General features: G+C 37.0%; 2 protein-coding genes across 4 annotated transcripts in view; one reads left to right on the top strand and one right to left on the bottom strand.

The window, feature by feature from the left end:
* Window positions 1-17,409, bottom strand: part of LOC118193265 (uncharacterized) — a 226,946-nt gene that overhangs the window by 45,929 nt on the left and 163,608 nt on the right. The window lies entirely within an intron of this gene.
* The window catches only part of LOC118183504 (1-aminocyclopropane-1-carboxylate synthase-like protein 1), a 96,625-nt gene that overhangs the window by 40,538 nt on the left and 38,678 nt on the right, over window positions 1-17,409 (top strand). For all 3 annotated transcript variants that reach the window (XM_085816157.1, XM_035353076.2, XM_035353082.2), the window contains exons 4-9: window positions 1,044-1,114; window positions 1,349-1,418; window positions 3,553-3,619; window positions 8,965-9,062; window positions 10,254-10,325; window positions 14,091-14,191. In XM_085816157.1, coding sequence (XP_085672283.1) covers window positions 1,044-1,114; window positions 1,349-1,418; window positions 3,553-3,619; window positions 8,965-9,062; window positions 10,254-10,325; window positions 14,091-14,191 — 479 coding nt within the window. The remainder of the gene's footprint in view (window positions 1-1,043; window positions 1,115-1,348; window positions 1,419-3,552; window positions 3,620-8,964; window positions 9,063-10,253; window positions 10,326-14,090; window positions 14,192-17,409) is intronic.

The raw sequence follows: 17,409 nt of genomic DNA, 5'->3' as shown, positions 1-17,409 counted from the left end.
AAAATTTTTACAGCTCTCCTGCGATCAGTTACGCAACTGAGGGAACTGTTATTCCCTAACTGAGAATTCCCCATATTAGGCAGGGGGCAGGTCAGCAGCAGCTAAGTCACAACGAACTCTCTCAATGGGCTGGAGTACTGGACGACAAACTCCAAAACTTAGCCGCAGCCCATGTATCAAATTCACTTAGGAGTTTTAAACTAATCATTTATGTCTGGAGAACAGGGTCCCAAACCGGCTCTTAACCACAGACGAGATAACTCCAAGAAACCTCCGCTTATTAGGCCGGGCCTGAGGGGTCACCATCCCCTGTTCTCGAATTTTCGGCGGAGGCGTGACCTGAAAAACCTGATGGAATGATTGGTCGTTTAAATGCTTCCGCCAGTACTACACGGGCAGCGCGATCCATCAGGACATTACCAGCAAACTCAGTGTCGTCCCACACCAAGCTACAGAACCATCAGGTATACGTCTTATGCTACACCCTCGAGATCAAGCCGTATAAACGACCCAACCCCGCGTTCTGAAACCGCCAGGTTCGTGATTTTATACCCCCGTGGCTGAGTTTGCCTAGGTACAGATCCTAGCCAGTAGCTTCGCAGAGTTCTCTACGTCGACCCCCTGGGGGTTATACATGCCGCTAGTAGGGCCTTTGTGTTTGCGAGTATTTTTAAAGGATCTATTCAAAAGCATAAAAATAATCGATTCACAATTAAGATAGCACTCAGAGATGCCTGCAAATGCTACACCTCGCCGAAGTTTGCATGAAAAACTTATCAAAATATATGGTTTTTTTTTTTTTTTTTTTTTTCATTTTTTAATTCATATTATAACAAATTCATTTCCAAGAATAAGCAACTGCGTTTTAAAGCTATATTAGACACGTCAAGATAAAAATCTTACGATTTTTTTTTTCAATTCAAAAAGAAGGGAGTTATATTAATATTTTTATAGTTCATTTCTCCTCCAGTATATTGCAAAAATATGGAAATTAATTTGAAACAGCTTGTTTGTACCTAATAAATTTGTTCTTTATGTGACAGCTTGCAAGCAAAGACGTTTGGTACTGTGATCCAGCCATGCTGCAGTATAGAGAAGATTTTGGCATAATGAGGTCAGTGTTATTTACCTTGTTTGCGAAGCTTACAGATCATTTTAGAATAAACTTTGCAGTAAATTCAAAAGAATAATATACATACATGCTATCCTTTATTTTTAATTTAAAAATATTTATCCATTATTCATTTTAGTATATATTTAGTGCTGTTTATTAGCATTTATTTAGTATATAAATACCTATTTTTTATTTCCTACTTCATAATATTTATTTATTTTCCGCTTTCCATAGATTAAGAAAGGCCATGGCTTCATTAATGACAGTATTCTTAGAAACTCACAAGCCAATAGAGCCAACAGATGTAAGCATTTTTATATCGAATAATGTTTCTCTTCAGAAGAAATATCTAAAGGAAATTTGCCAAATTTTGTATGAGAAGCGTTTTAAATTAAACTATATTTGATCCACTTATTGTTGGAATAGCGTTTTATGTAATTTGTCCCTGATTATTATTATTCATATTTATGTATACAAATATTTTTTTTTCCTTTACAACATTTGGTGCTTAATTCTCATTACTTTACCAAATTAATTTTTTAAAGTGACGTTATTTTAAATTCCAATTTTCTTCGGCGAAACTACATGGCGAAGACATAAATTCGTCAAAAGCAACCCTGACTTCATGTTCCTTCGCCCCCTTCACAAAAATTTCAGATCCTAACGGTCCTTTGTTTTACCAAACGTTTAACAAGATGCAAGTAATTATATTTTGGCTCTGTATTTATTGTTGTAATTATTTCTTGCTTTTGAGTATAATAACGCCAGTTTTTTAAATTTATCATCTAAGTATAATAGATTAAAAATTTTAGAAGTTCCATTTTTTTATATATTTTTTTAATATAATCCTAAAACCCTCTCATCATTTTGCGGGATTATGCTCAGGCGCATGTTGCGCAACCTATAGATGATTTATTCTCTCAATGGTAGTGAAAGGAGTTCTACTTTCAGTCCCATTGACGAAATGGTAGTTCCTTGGACTTGGCATTAGTCTCCAAACTGATATGATGATAATGATTAGTCGAACAAGAGACCGTTCCACTTGGATCGTCAACTAAATAGGCCCCATTGTGGCTATATTACGATTTCCATTTCGCTGATAAAGCGCTGCTAATAGTGCGACGTTATTTCGCCGATCGAACACCTATTCGAAAACCAGCATTACGAAAGAAGCGGCAACATTTTCTGCAGAACCATTTTGTGGGATATTGCTCAAGCGCATGTTGGGCAAGCTATAACTTATTCATTCCCTCGATGGAACTGAAAGGTGCGTACTCCACCTTCAGTCCAGTCGACAGCATGATGGTTCCTTGGACATAGTTTCTGTGACTACAATTTGATACTAAAAATGAAGGACCCACATTATGGCATTAGTCTCTAAACTGTACGATGGTAACGAGTAGTCGGCAATAGACCGATCCAATTGGAACGTCGACTAAATAGGCACTATTATGGCTATATTACGATTGCCACTTCGCTGACAGAATGCTGCTGGTTGAACGACGCCAGTTCTCTTTAGAATACAGCTTGAGAGACCAGCATAACGAAAGAAATGGTGGCACTTCCTGAAGAAGCCCTTCATCACTATAAGAAATAATGCTCAGGCGCATTTTGGTCAACGTATAACATATTTATTCTATCGATGGGATTGAAAGGTGCTCTACCTTCAGTTCCCATCAACGGAATGGTGGTTCCTTGGACATAAGTTTCGGTGACTGTGATTTGATATTTAAGATGAAAGAACCACATTATAGTCTCCAAATTGTTACGATGGTAATGAGTAGACAGCAACAGACCGACCCATTTGGAACGCCGACTAAACTGGCAGTATTGTAGCTATATTACGATTTCCATTTCGCTGACAGAATGCTTCTTTAGAACGACGCCAGTTCGCTTTAGAACGTAGCTTGAGAGGGCAGCATTACGAAAGGAAGCGGTGACACTTTCTGCAGAAGCCCCTCATCACTTTGATGGATAATGCTCAGGTGCACGTCGGTCAACCTTTCACTTATTTATTCCATCGATTGGATTGAAAAGTGCTCTGTCTTCAGTCCCATTGATGGAATGCTGTTTGCTTGGAGATAAGTATTCCTGACTATGATTTGATACTCAGTAAGAAAGAACCGTATTATGGCATTAATCTCCCAAACTGCTACGATGCTAATGACCACTCGGCATCGGACCGTCCCAGTTAAAACGTCAAATTAATCGGCACTTTTACGGCTATATTACGATTTCTAGATCGCTGATAACGGATATTAGGAAACATTAGTGACTATAATCGAAGGATAAATTTTTGTATCATTTGTAAATAAATAGTTATAATTATTAAATTTCAAACTTTCATATAATTAATCTTGTACGTTTTACTTGATAAAATGAATAAAATTTTAATTTCAGTTTTATAAATTATTTCTAATTGAAGCAAATATTTTCAGCTTGTCTGCAGTGCTGGTGTTACTAGTTGCATCGACCTCCTTAGCCACTGCATCGCTGATCCAGGAGGTAATGTCTAATATTCTGTAATAGTATTGCTTCCATCGTAATTTTCGAACGTAAAATTTAACTTCGTACTTCCGAATATCTCCAGCAGAAAAACATTTTTTACAGTTTAAGACTGATTTGATTTAGTTTTCAGTGTAAGAAGTTTCTTTGATAACATATAATTTATAAAATTTTGCCTAGTTATTAGTTTATATTTATTATTTAACCTAGTTTCTGTTATTTACTTTTAAATTATTTTTTATGTTCACATATGCATCTCCAAAAATTCACACAAATACACTAACAAAGGCTAGACTTCTTCATCTATGGTAATTTAAGATAGACTGAAGAAGATTAAATCATTTATTTAACATTTTAGGGGGGGAACTACTTCACCAATGTATATTCATTCTTATTAACTGGTCGTAAAGGTTTAGTTTAAGCATTGGAGGGCTATCTGCCTGAGGGAAGGGATGCCTTCGTAGAGATTTTCTGAAGGGAACTGGCTCGTACCCACGTTACACATGGGAAAGAACACGAAAAGTCCATGCAGCCAGCCCATTCTCCGAGATTCCAACCGCGGTCTGAAATACCAGTATTCAGCGACTTCAACTCGGTCGCTGGTGAGCCTAATTGTTCGCGCGAAGATATCTGAATACAAAGATCAGGTTATGAAAAATCAAGCAGAAGGAGAGGATATATCTTCTGGTCTGCTTAACATAAGACCAAATATTTAAAATTCGATTAAAGAAACCTGAGAGAATTTTACTACACACTACATTTTACTAGGATGATTCCTCTTCTTCAGGTTGAGTTTGTCAGGTATCAGGCATCTCTGCTAAATAGCACTTTGTGCCAAATGCACCAAACCTAATGCTTCCTATCTCCATTTGTTTGCGTTGTCTTGTTTGTTTTCAAAAGTTTATCAGCCCCTTAATAAAGCTCAGGTGTAACTCTTTAGTAGTGAGAATACCTAAAGTCAGTAGCCTGTTTCTCCGATAAACATTTTCAGGACGTTCCTCAATGAGTACAGACATCTTGACTAGCGTAACAGCCTCCCTGAAGATATAACTTCAGATCTCTCTCTTTTGGCAGTCTTCGGGGCTACATTCTGATCCACTCTTTGAGACTGTCTTCTTCACCTTTCCCTTTATCTTGGGTTTTTCAAGTATCTTTGACAACTCTTTGGGGTTCGCCGCTTCTTATTTACTATTCGAAGCTATCCTGTCAGTTAATACAGAACATCCAGCTATCTAGCCCCTGCCGAAGCACTTAGTTGCCATTCAAGCTCCAGGTTTTGCTAGGGTTATTGACCTTTCCTCAGTTCACTTCTAGTTAGCTCAGATTTTTTTCCTCTTTTTTTTTTTTTTTTTTTTTTTTTTTTTTTTACTAGAGGGCAGACATTTCTTGATCACAGCTTCTTCTTATCACCAAAATTCTATCTTGGACTAACTTCAATTTTGTCAGTTATTTCAACCTGTTCGCATTATACGAACTTCTGAATATGAGCTTCTCATAACGATCCTCAATGCTATTCTTGGGTCATTCTAAACTCTTCTTAGATTATTCTTCAAATCTCTTCATATAACGACCCAATTTGCCTTAGAAAGTCCTCCACGAAGGTATTCCTTTTTGCATGCTCTTTGATCAAAACCAATGCCTTAATTCATTCATTTACTTGAACAAAACACATGTTTCGTATACTTTCGTGTACATTCGCTTACTTGAACAAAACACATCACTTAATTCATTAGTCAATCAAAACCAATGACTTAACATTCGCATGCTCTTTAATCAAAACCAATGACTTAATTCATTAGTCAATCAAAACCAATAACTTAACATTCACATGCTCTTTAATCAAAACCAATTACTAATAGATTCTTATATTTTGCAGCTAACTCGAACAGTTTTTTAGAAACTTCTAAAAATGGTGTACCCCAATGTAATCCTGTAGTTTAATGGCTATTACAGCTATAATTTCACTTTCCAGCTTTAGACCATGTAACAAATTAATTACTTTTACGCTGATGACCATTAAAATTGTTGCACTGTAAAGCCATGTTTATTTATTCATTGATTAAAATTTCAAGTAATTTTTAAGGTACAGAATATGCAGACAGCCGTGTGGTGACCGAATGTGAAATAATAGTCCCAACGTAACCTATGCTTTCGTATAAGGAGACTAAAATAGCTACCTAGTGTCTGGGGGTATAACAAGATATCTTTTCCCTGGGGATTATATCAAGGGAATGGTCTTCCAGTTTGGAAGTGAAGCTAAGAAACTGATCCCGTAAAAATCCTACTGTTACAAAATCAAAGGAAGGATTTTCTGGACCGTCTTTGCAGGGATATGAGATTTGGAACTAGAATTTGTGTTCGCTTTGTAGAACCAAGGTACTTTTTGCTTTAACTACAGAGATTTAAATGGGCTGGTCATCTGTCAAGAATGCATGAAGATCAGTGCTATAGGAAAACCTTTCTGGCAAAGCTCATGGGAACCATACTTAGAGGTAAACCCCCGGTAAGATGGAACGATTGTGTTGAAAATTACCTAAACATTCTAAAGGTTAAAAAGAAAGTTGCCAAAACCAGAGATGCCCGGAGAAGTGCAGGGTTGTCCAGCCAATGAAGACGAAGAATATGAAGAAATCAGTACCCTGAGCATTCATCTCTGGTAACAATAGCAGTTCCCAAATGATTGGGGATGGTGTCGAACATATCAGTTATGGCACTGCAGCCCATATGGGTTCAATCCCATGTCAGAGTTCATCTGTCTTCTGGCTGGTGGATGTCATTATACCAGACTCTTTGCAGTCATAGACCAGATCAATCTTGATCTTTTCAGTTATCAAGAAATCTAGAGAACGTGCCAGCCAAAGAAGAATAAAACCCTATGTACTAAGAAAACGTAGCACATTGTGGATAACATGCTGTCACGCATTGTTTTACTGAGGGCCCCGAAGAATGGTAGAGCCATGGGCATTGAAACCTCCATGAATTAACGGTGGTTGATCAAAGTCTCGAAATGTGGACTAAAGAAGAAGAGGGATGTGTAGTCAATAATTGCCGCCCCATATCGTTCATCTAGGTGTTTGGCTGGTATAAGAATGAAGAATACATACTTCCAATATTTAGTAGTCGGTGTCCCCTATAGCACAGATAGTCTATATTACTATCATGATGCTATTAAGCAAAAACGGGATTCACTAGAAAGAATTAATTCACTCTACAGATGCGTTCACATGCATTGCTGAATACTTTGTTGTATGTGCTAATTCCTATGCTGTAGTATTAAAAGGAGTGTTCGCCTTGCTGACAATTCGGAGAGTAGTGGCCATCATTGCACCGTACCTTATGTATACTCGATGCTCTGAATTACGCTCAGCTTCCTTACACAGGATATGTGATATGGCTGCACGATTCCTAAGAGCAATGCAGATATGATATCTATCGTATTGGGTATTGTTAAAGAGTTTTCCATTGAGATCTGACCTTCGCTTTGTATGATCCTCCAGAACCAACCTATTTATTACAAATTCCCATAACAATAACTAAATCTCGACCAACGTAAACAGAAGTTAGCTAACCAGGATTGCGGTATAGTAACTCACAATCTTGGTTAGCTACGATTCTTCCATGATCAAATTTTAAGATATGCTGACATGAGTTTTTTCTACTTACATGAGGCATAACATGACTTCCAAGACTAAAAACAGCAAGTAAACACGATTTCTGAATGAAAACTTATATTTCTGTCTGCTGTTGTATACTTTGATGTGTCGTTACTCTTGCTTGTAATGTGCGCATGTTGTGAAATGGTAATCATATGCATATCCAAGATTGTTCTACTTACCATACAGATTTCAAGTTTGCTGTCCGTTTCCTTCACGGTAGAGCAGTTTTAATGGCTAGCAGTGTACTTCCCTTTCAAATAAAATTTCTTTAGCACGTCACACGTTAAAGGATATTTACATTATAATTCTGATTACAACCTAGGTTTATCTTTCATTAAAAGAAAAGCTTTAACTCGGAATTTCTCAAACTATAGTACATGTACCAGTAATGGTATACATTAAATTATTTTTAGTGGTGTAAGTTTTACACAAAAGGTTTATATAAACGTTGAAAATAAATGCAAAATGCCATCATTTTTTGTATATATATATTGATACACGACAGCATGTATATTTTTAATTCTTATTTATGTGGTACAAAATTTAAACTGCTACGTTCCTGATACCTTCGCGTTTGATATATTCAAGAGTCCCTGAACTCTTGAATATATCAAAAGCGAACGCATCAGGAATAACCGCCTCTAGCACTCCTTCAGTTGTGTGATTGTACGTTCCTGATAATTTAATTTTTTAAGAATAAAATAATATTTTCAGTTTATATTTTTATATTTTTTACAATTTTAATTTAAAATTTAATAATAAAGTTAATATTTATGCAAATTACGAAGTTTTAAAGAATTATCTCATTTTTAGTTTGAGCCCGATTTTAATATCTCTTAGACTATTCATTCAAATCGTGAAAAATCATCTATATCCATTTTAGTATACTATATTAGACTATTTGTATGAAGCAGGGAATGTAAAAAATCATCTCTATGCTTATTATAGTGTCTATTAGACTATTTATTCGAGGCAAGAAACGTGAACAGTCATCTGTGCCCATAGTGGGATTCGAGGCTTGGATCTGTTCCTAGTAGTTCGTAGTCAAATGTACAAACCACTTACTTCACAGCGTGCACAAAGGAAAGGCGATAATTGCTTAGAGAGCTGCATAAAATTTTCAACAAGGTACGTGAAGCATACAAGTTTGATATTCACAGATCAATGAAATGATTCTAAGATCAATGAAAAATCAGAAACTGATGTACATAATTTTGCTTAATCGTTAAGCTCGATGGTGCTACCATGGAAGCATAGGTCTAACAATTTGCAAAGCTCTCTAATTGTTTTTCAACGAGCTGTTAACATCTCAACTCAACTCGGCAACGCTGAGTCTGGATTTGAATTCGTACAGCAAATAGGAAAGCTCAATAAACGGCATAGAACAGTGATACTTGAATGATGAATTTAACCTCAACGTATTTAAATGCTGCCTCTACAGAGGAATTTCGAGAACATTTCAGTGAACAGATTTTTTCGACAACATCTAAAGCATCTAAAATTTTCCCGTCAATAGAATAGAATGAAATATATTATATCTATCATGAAATTAAATATTACAGTGTCTTTAAGAACATAAATGATGAAACGTGAGGAGAAAGCAAAAGCATTATACTTAATGCATTATTAAACTGGTAAATATCGTAATAATTTCAATTAGCTGAACACTATTTTTTGATTTTGTCGCAGATGTAATCTTAGCTCCGACTCCGATATACAGTCGAATCTACACTGATTTTAAACAACGAGCAGAAGTCGATTTGTGGCCAATTCCAATCATATCAAAAGTACGTATGATTTGTTTTTTGTGCCTGTACATTTTAAATTTTACTTTAAATAATCGTATTCTTTAAAAATGATTTAAATAATTTTATTTTTGAAAATATAAGATTTTTCTATATAGAAATGCAAATATTGCTTGAAATAATTTACTTCTTAAACTTTCTTTCCAAGATATTAATTTCATTTCTTATGTATTTAAAGTACTCTCTAAGATCGTAAGTAAGCAAAAAATTCCTTTAATTCCTTTAATTCACAGTCGGGAAGCGCTGTACAAAGATTTAATGGAACAATGTTGGCCCGACTTTAGCTCATCACTTCTCAGTATGATTATTGGTATAGATTCCACCTACCCTCTACACAAATTACTGAGAGTAAATTTTCTATTTATTTGCAGGGTATAGCATCTTATTTTTTACTTGAAATGTTGTACCAACAGGAAATAACTTACTATTAAGTCTTATTATATGTTTTTCGCTTCAAGGCCAGTTACGAATTCAGTCTCATAAATCTCTTTCAACACCGAATTTATTAAAGTTTTCAAAATTACATACAGGGTTTGTCCAGGAAATAGTAGGACTGATTTTTTTCAAACAAAACGGGGACGGGGAAAAGGAGGGGACGCTACTGCGCTGGTTCAGTTCTAGGAGATCTTAGTTACCAGCGCAACAGACGCCAGTTTCTTTTTCTGTTGCCCACTAGCGGCCGAGCGGTAAAGTCGCTGAACACTGGTAGTTCGGTCCGAGGTTCGAATCCCGCGAACGGGCTGGCTGCATGGGCGTTTTCGTGGTTTTCCCCATGTGTAACGTGTATACGAGGCAGTTTCCCTTATAAAGTCCTCCACGAAGGCATCCCTTCCCTTAGGCAGACAGCCCTAGTGTGCTTTGCGATAATTAAATACACCAACACCATTATCTGTTGTTTTATCAATGCATTAGATCCGTTTTTAACTTAAATGACAGCATCCAACAAGTGAAGTGACAAATATTCAGAAAAAAATGAGATTTAAAAGAATAGGTGACGTTTATTTGATCTTTTTTAGATTACAAGGTCTCTTTTGTTTCCCCTGAATTAATAATAACTAGATATTTATTTTGCTTAAGTTAGCAAAGTAAGCTACCATATTCTTTATTATAAATTATATTTATTTAAATTTCTCCTTTAAATCATTAATTTATTTATATTTGCATATTGCTAAGGATAATGAAGAGCTGAAACCAGTCCTTACCATTGAAAAGGTGGAGAAGGCGTATGCTGCTGCTATTTCTCAGGTACAATTTCATTTAATTCCGACTTTAAACAGTAGCCGGCGGGCAATCGGTCTGGCATGCGGAACTCGTGAAACCGAGTGCATGCCAGATCGAAGCGACTCCCGCAAGCAATTAGTAAAAATTAAAATCTTATATTAGAAAAGACGAAGAGAAAAAAATGTGTGTGGCGTGGACGCACTCAGCTTATCAATGTTTACTGATACATACTGTTACTCGTGTGTAACGTGTATACGGGCCAGTTTCCCTTAGAAAGTCCTCCACGAAGGCATCCCTCCCTTAAGGCAGATAGCCCTCGAGTGCTTTGCCGTAATCTAATAAAACCAAACCAAACCATACTGTTACTTTTTTTTTCTTTTCCTCACACCAGTTGTTACGTTATTTTCTTTCTTCACGTTCGTACGGGTTTTGTAGATTTGGAGTGAATAACGACGACACTTGATGAAGTATCGAAACACACCTTATTTAGCCAATAATTATAAGGACAGCTCCAATAACACGTTTTACAGTCGTCGATGAACTACTATAAACACGCTGACACGATCAGCGACACAGCCTTCAGGTTATCAGGCTATCACGGTGGAGACAGCTTCACTGGAAAGCTCCCGACTCTGTTCGGTCGTTCTCGGAACTTCACGCACTCTCGAGACTCTCCACTCTACAATTCGCGATGCACTCGACGACACACGAGCACGGCTCCCAACTCTTCGGTTCAGTCGTTCCCGGAGCTCAACACGCTCTCTCGACGTTGCACTAACCACGATATACTACGAGACTCTTGCGTTGCACTCGAAGATCCACTCGGCACTCGCTGCCCGGCTGTCAACTCGATCCATTCCGCAGGGACTGACTCGCTAGACGAGACACACACTCGATGAGAGACATACACTACACTGACTGCGAACCAGCAGGGTTTATATAGCTTTCGGCTTGTGTTCGAGAACATTCTGGGCTAAACCTGTAAGAATTCGTTCCAGAAGGTTCTCCATCAGTCCATGGTATATCGCCAATTTTGTCGCCAAATGAGGGATTTCTCACCAAATGTGGCAACCCTGCTTTTCCCTTGCTATTTTAATGCAACCCTAAAACTGCTTTGCGGGGAAGCCATCTTACCGCGCCTGTACATTTCATAACAATACCAATGGTTTTACACGAAATGTTGCGAACAATACAATTTCTGATGAACATCAAGAGTTTACTTTGCAGCTCATTTGTTGCACAAAGTTTGAGTTATTATCTCTACATATAATAAAAGAAAGAGTCTTCTCTGTGTGTCTTTCGTTCGTGCTGCGCGTAAGCTAGTAGACCCAGGGCTACGAAATTTGGCACATACGTGTATCTAGACAAGAGCCTGTGCATCTTGAAGCGATTTTTTCACAATTCAAATCAGAATTTCTTTTTTGATGAAATCGCATTATTTTGAATAGTTTCATTCTTTTAGAAATGTGGTTTTGGCAACAGTTTTTCATTCAATGCTTTGTATACTGAACTGCTGACTGTTGAAAATATGAGATAAAATATTATTAATTACACACGCAACGCGCACATCGCAATCTTCTTATTCTGACGCGCACGTGTCTTACGAGGCTAACAGAAAGAATTTCCTTTTTTCTCTCTCTCTCTCCCTCTTTATTAGCTAATGGCAAAGAGGTTTGTATATTTTGAATTATGTCATCCAAAAAGCACCATTTTGATGGGTTATTGCTTTCTGATGATAGTTTCATTCTTTTAGAAATGTGGTTTTGGCAACGGTTTTTCATTGAATGGTTTTGGATAATTGGACTGCTGACTGTTTTGTCTTCAAAATATGAGATTTATAGTTTATTTCATTGTAATTTTTTATATTATGTTTTAGTTATATACAATTTTAATTATATAAAAAGCCAAAGCCAAGCTAATTTCTCTCACTCAACTCTGTTTGAAACAAACACATTTTGTTTTCCAAAATAAATATTACAAGCAAACTGAGGGATTAGCCATGGGAAGCCCCCTCAGTCCCATCCTGGCTGATATCTACATGCATTATTATGAATCAAAATTGTTTGAAACTTTAAACTTCCCGGCATGGTTCCGCTACGTAGACGATACTTTTACCCTGTTTGAAGGTAATAAAGATGATTTAAATAAAGTTCTTTCAACAATGAATTCTATTGATCCTGCTATTCAGTTCACTTTTGAATGCAATTCAGTTCACTTGCAATTCTCTTCCGTTTCTCGACATTCTGGTCACACGTAACACATCCAACTTCAGTACTACAGTTTACCGTAAACCTTCATCGGTTTGCCTTCCACCACACTTTAAATCATGTCATCCGACTAAACAAAAGTTAGCTTCATTTTATTCCTATGTTTTCCGTGCTCTTCAAGTTTGCTCCTCCAAACTAGCCCTTGATGAAGAACTAAATTATTTAAAAGCAATAGCTATTGACAGGGGCTTTTCACCCAACATTATTAATCAAGCAGTTAAAAAATTCTCATCTGAACACACTAAAAGCCACACTCTTATTTTAGGAGATTATAAAAATTCTGTTGTCATTCCCTTCTTTCCATCAATTAGCTATAAAGTTGCACATATTTTGCAGAAATTTAACTTTCGGGTTGTTTATTCTCCCATCAATAAAATTCCAACTTCTATACTCAAGGACCCCATTCCGGATATGAATTCCTGAGGTATTTATAGGATTCCTTGCCAGTGTGGTTTAATTTACATTGGCCAAACTAAGAGAGCCTTAAAATTTCGCGTCAAAGAACATGAGGCATATGTTAGAAAAAAGGAAACACAGAAGTCTTCTGTTGCTCAACATTGCTGGTCCGAAAATCACACTTTCAATTTTTCTGCTGCCAAAATTATTCAAAAAACATCTTCCATTGGAGAACTGGATTTTCTAGAGGCATTTCACATTCATAAAAATCTTTCTGTTCTAGTTAACGATCCTAATTCCAATCCAAATTTGCCTTCGGCTTTTAGAGAAATTATGTTTTAGTTCTGGTTTCGCCAACAGATGGCGCCACTTGCTTATTCTTGTTCAGGCTTTCTTATCTTATCTAATCATTATTTCCTATCTTGTTCATTTGCGGTTTTGCAGCTGAAGATGATGGTTCGGTAAAACCATCGAAACTAGTCCTGTGAAACTTTTGTAGGTATAACGCTGATTTTTGTTGTTTGACTTCTGAATTAGTATAAGCATAATGTGTTAATTAAAAAAACCCACATAAAATTATTCAAGTGTAAATATTAATTAATTTCCGTAAAAACAGTAATGAAGATTTCATTATCCCTCTCCTTCAGTGCTAGATTAGAGTGGACATAGCGTTCTCAAATGTTTGATTTAAACCAGAAAATTCTGGTAACGGAGCGCTGCTAGAGATTTTTAAGCTTCTCTCTTACGTTCCTTCAAAACTTTCAAGACAAAAATTAAACCCAATATTGATTTGAAAGAGATCTATGTCTAAAAGTAAACATTAACATTTTCATTTCGGTATTATTATTGAATATTTTAAAATTTTTCTTTCCATACTCTTAACCATAACATGTCCTGGCTTAGAACAGCCATCTTAATAAAAACTGTAATTTACGTGAAATTTTATGATAAAGCATGATGTAATAATAACTAAAACCATTTTGCTAAACTTAAAAAAAAATCGATGTACTATAATCTAAACAAATATTTTTCATTGTTCTGAGTTTTATTGTGTTTTAATTTTTTTACAGTAAATTATGAATGGCTAGTATTTATTTTAAAGATTTTGAACTTTTTTCTGTTTTAGAATCGAGTTGTTCGTGGAATATTTTTGATCAATCCAGATAACCCTCTTGGAGACGTTTATAGCCCTGAACTAGTGATGGACATTTTAAAGTTTGCCCAAAAGTATGTACTTTAGTTAACATATCAATTTTAAATCTTGTACATTTACACTTTATTTTCTATTTAAAATTATCAATGTAAAGGAATCTAAAAACTGTAGTCTCTACAAGTGGTGGACAATAATTCGAAACAACCAGGGTTTGGCGATTGGGTTCCCTAATCCTCAGTCGCCCTTTAAAAGGGGAAGTATAAAAAGAATTTTTTCTCTTTTTTTTCCGCATGCCATCGTAATATAACTGGAAAGCATACTATGTAACGCATTTCTCCCGCCTTCTTAGCATACCTTCGTGGTATAATGGTCAGCACACTCGGCGCGTATTCAAGAAGTCTGAGTTTCGAGCACAGGCGAAGGCATTGCTCATTTTTCAAGTCTCCTGCTAATTAATGTCTGTACAACTGGACGCGAATTCCGAAGCTCGAATCCCGGAGGCAACACTGCACATTTTTCAAGTTCGTGCATCGACCAAATCTAATATCTCAACACATCCAACTAGCTATTTGTAGATCCGTGATTTGAATGCCGTCGAGAGCACAGCTCATTTTTCATGTTTTCGCACTGAGAAACCTGATGCAGTGGTTCTTGAACTAAAACTATAGTGGATACTAATGCGTAATTATTTGGATTAGTAGACAAGGTCTCGAGTTTCTTCCATTATCACCATTTAATTGGAGAAGAATATAAGAAATTAAAGTGCTTTTGTGGTTAAATTGGTTAGCACATGCGAATAATAATTAGAATGTCAGTGGTTCGAATCCTGGCGCGGGTACAGTTGAATTATCCGTCTCATTCACCGGAAAAAAAAAAAAAAAAGTCCAAGGAGTTGCTCTAACGATGTTTTATTCTATTCCTTAAGAAGTTTAATACGTTTCTTAGTTAATGTGCTTAGAACATTTTATAAATTTAAATAACAGTATTTAATCGTTAAGCTTTATCACTTGCTGTAGACATGATAGGTTTTATCTGCAAAAATAAGGTACACTCGAGCTAAAAAAATAAGCAACAAACGTTAAAAGCAAAGGAACGAATATAAAAAAGGGGAGTTAAAACATACAATTTACATATGAGGTAGAGGTTGTACAGGCAATCAAAATGAGCATAAAACGCAATCTCGCAGTCACACCACAAAACGTTAAAAAGGGGCATGTCGGAAATATGCGTCAGTTCGCAAGCAGTCATAGTTCCGCTAAATCCGAGGTAGCCCAAAGAGGAAAACATGAGCCGAAGACGCCATTTGCACGATGAAATGCGTTAGTGGGCTGTCGGGATGTTGTAAATTCGTGCAGGACAATCCGCTGTTGCGAGAGATCTTGAATGTGCATGTAGTGTCATCAACAGGTTATGGAGTCGCTTCCAAAGAGATCAAAACCCCTAGAGAAGACGTGGGTCTAGATTCCGGTGTATTACCACAACGCCAGACCACGATTACCATAATCGCTTCCTGTTGCTATGTGCAAGATGCCATAGATCACTAACAGCATGACAGCTGGCGCCGTATCTCTCTGCTGCTGCAGGATGGCCCATATACCGCCAAACTGTGACTAGTCGACTACATAAAGGTATTTCAGCTAGAGGGCTCGTGAACATCGCAGTTGAGCACCAGAGCAGTGGGGCCACATACACTCCACGAATGAGTCTCGATTTAAGATCCAGAAGGATTCCCGAAGGGCAACGATATGGCGAGAGCATCGGACACGTTATCGAGTGCCAAGCATCGTCGAAAGGTTTATCAGGACTACTGTCTGTTCTGATTGCCTTTGTGAACATAACTAGAGTCATGAGTAAGAACAGGGAGTTTACTCAAAACTATGTTCCTGAAAGTGTAGAAGATACAACATTAGTGGGAAGGGTTTAAATACCCTCTTTATTCTTCACAGTTTACAGCAGTTCCCGCACTTCGGGACACAAAGACCAGTACTTACGGTCTGAAACGTAAAAATAAGAACCACAAACTAACTAAATTTAAATAAGAGCTAAATTCAAATACTTTACAAAGACTAGTAACGCGAAAATTGGCCTTTTAATCTTTACGCAGAATGCGGGAAAACTACAATACGTCTTCAGTATCAAGAGGACTAAACTTTGGCCTTAAGGGTGGACAGTAACTGATTGAAAAATGCGCGTGAGATAAGGTAGCGAGAAGTCTCTCTCTAACTCCGTCTTGACTAAAAGCCACAACTTAAATACTTAACAGTTTGCAAGCTCAATTTGCATAAATAAAACTAACCGCGTTTATTCTGGCCGGAATTGGAAAATAAGAGGGGACAGTAAAGTTTTAAAATAAAATAAACGTTAGTAAAACTTAAAATCCTTACTGGTTTAGTTGAGTTTATTACGGCAAAGCACACTAGGGCTATTTGCTTAAGGAAAAGGATGCCTTCGTGGAGAATTAAGGGCTGGCATAGCAACGAACGGTAGCACCGTCCTCTACGTGATTCCTGGTGGTTCCAAGGATATCGCTCGTCCGATATCGTAACGTAATTCTGAACCCTCTTTATCGCTGCAATGGGTGCCGACACGATATTTACAGACGTAACGCCCGCCCGCATAGAACTCGAGTCGTGCAGAGTTATCTGTTGAGTTAAAAACTATTCCACATCTGCCGTGGCCTACCAGATCACTGGACCTGAATCCCATACAGTATGTGTGGGACATGTGAGAATGACGGATAATCAGGTCTCAAACTGCCTCCAGGCACGGCATGCATTATGGCAAAAATGGGCGCCACTACTACAACAAGTGATCAAAAACACTATTGCCAACTTACCTCGCCGTTGTCAAGCATGCATTTCAGCTAGAGGCTAGTACCCGTTATTAGTGTGACGTTCCATTGTACATTCTTCCAACCCACTTTGTCTTTCACGATCCTGATGGTCGTATTGCATGTGTTTTTGTTTGCCTTTGTTTTATTGTTTGCTATGTGGTCTAGTAATGCCACACCAGTCTCTTCGATCAATTTCAGGTATACTCATTAAACAGATTTTGCATTGTTCCTTGTTTTGCCTTTGTTGCTTATTTTTTTAGCAGGAATGTATACGTATATACGAGGGTTGGAACTTTAATAGTGGCAACTATTTATTTACAAGGAATACAAAAATGATTCATGTCACCATGTTTTACAGTCCTTCAATACAGTCGCCAGCATTGTGTACAACCCGTCTCCAACGATGTGGAAGTCGCAGAATACCTGTAGCAGCGCCTGTTTTGTTGAAAGTTTGAACGG

Source organism: Stegodyphus dumicola, chromosome 4 (genome assembly GCF_044657685.1).
Source record: "Stegodyphus dumicola isolate Sdum_Otavi_A_Nest chromosome 4, ASM4465768v1".
Taxonomy (NCBI): domain Eukaryota; kingdom Metazoa; phylum Arthropoda; class Arachnida; order Araneae; family Eresidae; genus Stegodyphus; species Stegodyphus dumicola.
Note: the sequence above shows the minus strand (reverse complement) of the source record. Positions and strands in the feature narration are given on the sequence as shown.